General features: G+C 54.6%; 1 protein-coding gene across 1 annotated transcript in view; it reads right to left on the bottom strand.

The window, feature by feature from the left end:
* Positions 1 to 1,163: 1,163 nt before the first annotated feature.
* Positions 1,164 to 5,550, bottom strand: part of ELMOD3 (ELMO/CED-12 domain containing 3) — a gene marked incomplete at its 5' end in the record, with an annotated part of 5,444 nt that continues 1,057 nt past the window's right edge. Inside the window, 6 exon segments of the mRNA XM_010283319.1 lie at positions 1,164 to 1,369; positions 2,184 to 2,311; positions 2,485 to 2,561; positions 3,182 to 3,312; positions 4,764 to 4,977; positions 4,979 to 5,021. Of these exon segments, the coding sequence (XP_010281621.1) occupies positions 1,164 to 1,369; positions 2,184 to 2,311; positions 2,485 to 2,561; positions 3,182 to 3,312; positions 4,764 to 4,977; positions 4,979 to 5,021 (799 nt within the window).

Raw genomic sequence — 5,550 nt, 5'->3', positions numbered from 1 at the left:
ATTTAATAAAGGAGGAAACGGAGGCACGGGGGGCTGGGAAAGGGGGGAGCGTGTTGGGAACCACACCTCAGCCTGCGGGAACCTGCGAGCAAAGCTCCCATCTCTCCTGGAACAAGAGGTTCTCCTGAAAGCAGGCAGCTGCCCTTCCGGACGTGGACGCTGGGAAGGATTCTTTACCCCCTCGCTGCTCTCGGCCTCAGCCCGCTGCAGGGCAGATCAGACCCTGGTTTCTCTCCTCTGGAGCAGCTTTTTCCGCCGCTGAACCCCGAGTTAGGCTCCCAGGAGCCAGGCAGACCCCGCTTCGCCCTTCCCCACCCCCCAGAGCAGCCCTCTGCCAGCAAACCCTCTTCCCTCACCCAGCCCCAGAAGCAAATCCAAGTCCAAAAGTCTCTGTTATGCCAAGAAAAGCATTTTTTCCTCATTTTAATAACTTCTTTGGGCACTGACACATACAGTAACGCCCTGGGGGAGTTCACGGGGGATCCCCAAACCCTAGGGGATGAGCTGAGCCCACTGCCCCAGCAAGGGGCTGTGCTTGTGCTCTTACCCACCGAGAACATGAAATGAAGGTGCTGCAGCCCAAAGCGAGGGGTTTTAAACCCTCCTGGGTGCTGCCGGAGCTGGGATTTGACTCAGGAGCCCTGTCACTGTGTTCCAGCCCCGCCTGGAGCATCGCTCAACCTTCCCGCTGAGGGTAAAGACAGCCGGGAGCCCGGATCTGAGACAGACAGATGGACTATGCCAGCCTGAGGTCAATAGCTCATAAAATCCACCTGCCCTGCCAGGTTTTCCCCCCTTTGCTCCGAGGTGTCTGCCCGCAGGGGGTCAAAGCCTGTGTCTCACTCCCGCAGCACTGAGCAATGCCAACCCCGCAGCCGGGATGCTTGTGGAGCAAGAGGGGGAAGGACCAGGCCACCCTTCCTGAGGGCTTAGGGCAAAAATGTACCCTCTGTAGCATCCCAGGCTCCCGACTGCCCTCAGCTCGGTCCCAGACCTTTCTCTCGCTGTGCTTCTCAGGGCAGCGGTCACCTCCCATCGCTCTGCGTCTACAACCTCGACCCACACGGCCCTTCCCGAGCCCTTGAACCAGAGGCGACGGCAGCCAGGCATCCTCGGAGAGCTGGGCTGAGAGCAGAGCTCCCTGCAGAACATCTCCCTACATTTCAGATCAGTCGGGCTTCTCCTTCCAGCTCAACCTGCAGGTCACAAACGCCTGTGAAGTTGATCTCCTCGCCAGCCCGGCTGCTGCCGATGGAGGTAGAGGGAGGGGATGGTTGCTGAAGGCCATCTGCCACCAGGTTTCGGTTCACGTAGGCCTCCAGGGATTTCAGGAGCTGCCTTGGTTTCTTCTTGGTGGATAACTCCAGCTCTGGGGAGGTCAGAGGGAGACGCATGAGGACAGGGAGCAAAGTTCTGGGTGGTGTCGGGGACACAGCATGCTCCTGGGGTAAGGTTTTGACCCGTATATTATTTCTGTCTCAACATATGCCCTTGGGAAAGGGCACAATTATGTTTTGCTTGGGATGAGAGAGCACAAAAAGCTCCTCGCCAAAACCCCCAGCCGAGCTCAGCATCAGCTTGAGCTCCCCCGAGATCGCCCCGGGAGGGAAAGCCCAGGGAGAGTGGATCAAAGCAGAGCCTGACCGCGACAGCTGGACCCCGTTTTAAGAGGGAACCATTAGCACAGCACATCCGAGCGGCTCTGTTGACATCATTCTCCTCTGGAGTAAATAACCTCGCTGGTTAATTTAGTGCTCGCTGTGAAAAGCACATCGTCGGCGACTCCGCTTACACTCCGCGCTACGAACAGGGCTTACACAACCACCCTGTGTGACGTGAGCGAGCCTGGGGAGCAAGAAACATCCCCATTTGTCACCCACCTCAAGCCACCAGGACACAGCACCCCTCTGAACACGGAAGGCGCTTCCATGGGTGCTCATCTTTAAGATTTGAGATGCAAAATGTGGGGGAAAAACACCCCACAGGGCACTCAGGTATTTAAAGATTGTTGAAAATCTCGGTGTGAAGATTAAATGATGAATGGTTGGGGTTTCTGAGTGTTACACCCCTTGGGGCCGGGCTCAGCAGGACACACACATGGTGAGAACATACCAGGTTTGTCCTCCGGGCCTCGGGTTATTTTCCGTGTCTGGGAAAGGAAGGGAAAGCGCAGGGAAACGCACCCTTTAGGAGGAAGCCGGAGTCGGCGAGGGTTTTGTGCTGCCATTTCCAGATGCGGTAGAGCTGCAGAAAGGCCGCCGCATACAGGTCGTTCAGCACGGCAATGACTTGCTGCCTGCGGTTGCACTCCCTGAAATCGGTGGAGAGGGGCTCAGCCGACGCAGCCGATGCCCTGGCAGCTGAGGGAGCCGCCGGGGAGGGACCCCGTGCAACGGGAACCAGCCAAGGATGCTGTTTGAGACCCCAGAACCACCAGAATTCCATCTAGCCTGGCTACGGTGCTGCTGGCCACTCGGATCTCACCTGCAGAGACGTTCCTCCCTCAGGGCCTGGATGACGATGCGGGTGATGTTCACAGACATGATGCAGAAGGGGAAATTCTGCAAGAGAATGAGTGTTATCGCAGCTTGGCTAGAAAAAGTGTCCCTTCTTGCGGCACGCAGAGGTGCCCAGACAACACCTCCGGCCTTTTATGTCGTATCCACACAGCCCCAAACCTGTGGGCTGGCAGCTTCAGGCAACAGATCCACAAAGCAGGATAATAATACTACAGATACAGAGTTAGATGGATGCTGTGGGTGAAGCAGAGCTTATATCCATGCTTAAACCCAACCACGTCTGAGACTAAAATGCCAAGTTTAAGGAGATAGGCTCCACTCCCATTTTCACACCGCGCTGCTCTCCAGCCCTTTGAACCGGCACAAGTTCAGCTCCAACCCAGGATCCCGGGAGCAAATCTCTGATCTCCACCTGGATGCTAAAATCTCATTCCCAGCATAAAGCCAACACCTGGACTTTGGCTCCAACCGTTGAGCAGAGCACCTCAGCTTTTTGGGGACCAACCTCCTCCCCTTACCAGCACGAGGGGGATTAAGCAGCAAAAAAAAAATTAAAATCAAGCCTTCACACTGAAGAGAAGGTTTTCGTGCTTCATTTCCCCGAGCATTAGAAATAAATAGACACCACTGCAGCAGTAAGCAAAGAAGGGGGAAAGACATGCCTGGGTTTCGTGCTGGGATAGCTTGAAAATCTCTTGAGCTAGAGGCAGCATCTGAGAGTCCATGACGAAGTAGAGCATCTGCATCAAGCCCAGCATCCCTGTCCCTCGCAGGTCAGTCCCGGGATCCGCACCTGGAAGGACGGGACAGCCTGGTGAAGCGAGGGACAGCACGGAGTCGCTCTCTGGTCACCTCCCCACTTCCACAGGCCGCTTATACCCTGTCCCAGCACTCCAAGAGCAGAGGAACCCCAGAGAATCACATCCTGAGGGAAAGCTTTCGGGAAATTTCCCTAACCAGAGACGAATGGGTGCCGTAGCCTGTTTCACATGGCCATTAGCCAGCCCTTGCTCTCCCACGCACCCATGCACCCACTCCCATACCTTCTCGAGGAATTAGTAGCTCCAAGCTCTACCCATCCCAGGGCACATTTGGCTGGAAACCTAATGCTTAAAACCAGTTGTGTACACGACAGGATGGAAGAGTGGGAGCTGTTCCTTCCTATTGAGGGTTTTCGGCTTCATTAAAACCCAGGCTATTTAACTTGCCAGTCAACCAGCCCGAAAACTCCTGTGAGGCCTCATGTGACAGCTTTAATCACACTGTTTTTCTTACACAGCCGAGGCTGAAAGCAACCTGCGACACAACCTTAGTGACAGAGCCCTGACCTGCACGCCGTTAATAAACCAGCCCTCCGGAGACGGCTCATTAGCCGCAGAGATTGCTTGCTAATGAAGAGCATTAACAGCCCGGGCAAAGCAGTTAAGCCAACTACTTCTTGTTATGCCCACGCCAGCTGGACACGCGCAACCGTGGCAGCGGGTATTGGTGTTATCTGGCCAACCCGTCCAGACGTTATACTGGTTGTGACAGCTGGCTGGGGTGACAGATCTGCTATGTAACCAGGGCTCAGTATCGGGGCCAGTTCTGTTTAGTATCTTCGTTGATGAGCTGGACAAGGGAATAAAGTGCATGCTCGGTAAGTTTGCAGATTGACACCAAGTTGGGCGGGAGTGTTGATCTGAGGCCAAACCTCTAATACTGTGCTCAGTTTTGGGCCCCTCACTACAAGACAGACATGGAGGTGCTGGAGTGTGTCCAAAGATGGGCAACAAAGCTGGGGAAGGGTCTAGAGCACAAAGTCTGACGCGGAGCAGCTGAAGGAACTGGAATAGGATGAAAGGAAATGGCCTCCAGTTGTGCCGGGGAGGCTTGCACTGGATATTAGGAAAAGTTTCTTCACCAAAAGGGCTGTCAAGCATTGGAACAGGCTGCCCAGGGAAGTGGTGGAGTCGCCATCCCTGGAGGTTATTTAAAAGCCGTGCAGATGTGGTAATTAGGGACATGGTTTAGCAGTGGACCTGGCAGCTCTGGGCTAACGGTTCGACTTGATGATCATAAGGGTCTTTCCCAACCTCAATGGCTCTATGAAATGGCAGCAGGGATGGCGGCTGCACGAAGGGAGAGGGAATGAGCGGCAAATCCTTTGTGCTGCCTCTGGATTTCGTCTCCAGAGGAGGGAACAGCACCAGCATGAACTCTTTCAGCAAAGGTTTGCCCCAGAGGTCTTTCCCTCAGCCCTACCTTGAAAGCCAAGCTCTTCCCAGTGTGCCCCATAGCGTGGGCAGCCCAACCTGGAGCAGGTTAGCTTCTTGTAAATGGTCTGCAGGATTCTCATGTGCACTCTCTCGTTATCATCCAAACCACCTGGCAGAGAGAAAACACTCCTCAGTATCTGAAATACACCCCTCAGCATCCCTGCCCTGCTGTCCTCGAGTGCTAGTGCAGAGACACGGTGGGGAAAGAAACCACCCCCAGCTGCAGGGTAAAGCCAGAGTCCAGCTGGAAATGAAATCCCGCAGCTGAGAATGGCCTATAGTGACATGGAGAACATCCTGGCCATGTTTATCCTGCTGGAGGGGGAGAGGGGAAGGAGAGGAAAATGTATTAGAGGTGCAGAAACACAACTAATATGACTGTGTGTTATATGAGCACTGGGGTAATGAATAATTCTGGCATCATGTGAAATTTTGCTGGACAAAGCAGCGCTGCCTGGGGAACCACAACCAACCACAAACCACAGGCGAGGAGTTTCCACGTGCTCAGCACGTGTGATCCACCGTGGGACAGCCAGAAATGACACACACCATACCAAGGTACTGGGAGGATTCCAGTCTTGCTTGCTTTGGTCACAAAACGAGGAGTGGGAATGGCTGCAGAGCACCTGCCCAGTCCCATGTCAAGGTGTACACGTGGAACGGCTACTGTGGCACGATGGAAAGGGATCAAGAGATCCATCGTTCCCCCCCCAAAAGTGAGTATTTCTGCAGCAGGGGAGCAAAGGAGAGGGAGAACGTGTACTTTGGGACCG

Source organism: Phaethon lepturus, unplaced genomic scaffold, assembly GCF_000687285.1.
Source record: "Phaethon lepturus isolate BGI_N335 unplaced genomic scaffold, ASM68728v1 scaffold19973, whole genome shotgun sequence".
Classification (NCBI taxonomy): domain Eukaryota; kingdom Metazoa; phylum Chordata; class Aves; order Phaethontiformes; family Phaethontidae; genus Phaethon; species Phaethon lepturus.
The sequence above is the reverse complement of the archived record's forward strand: the minus strand, read 5'-3'. Positions and strand labels throughout refer to the sequence as shown.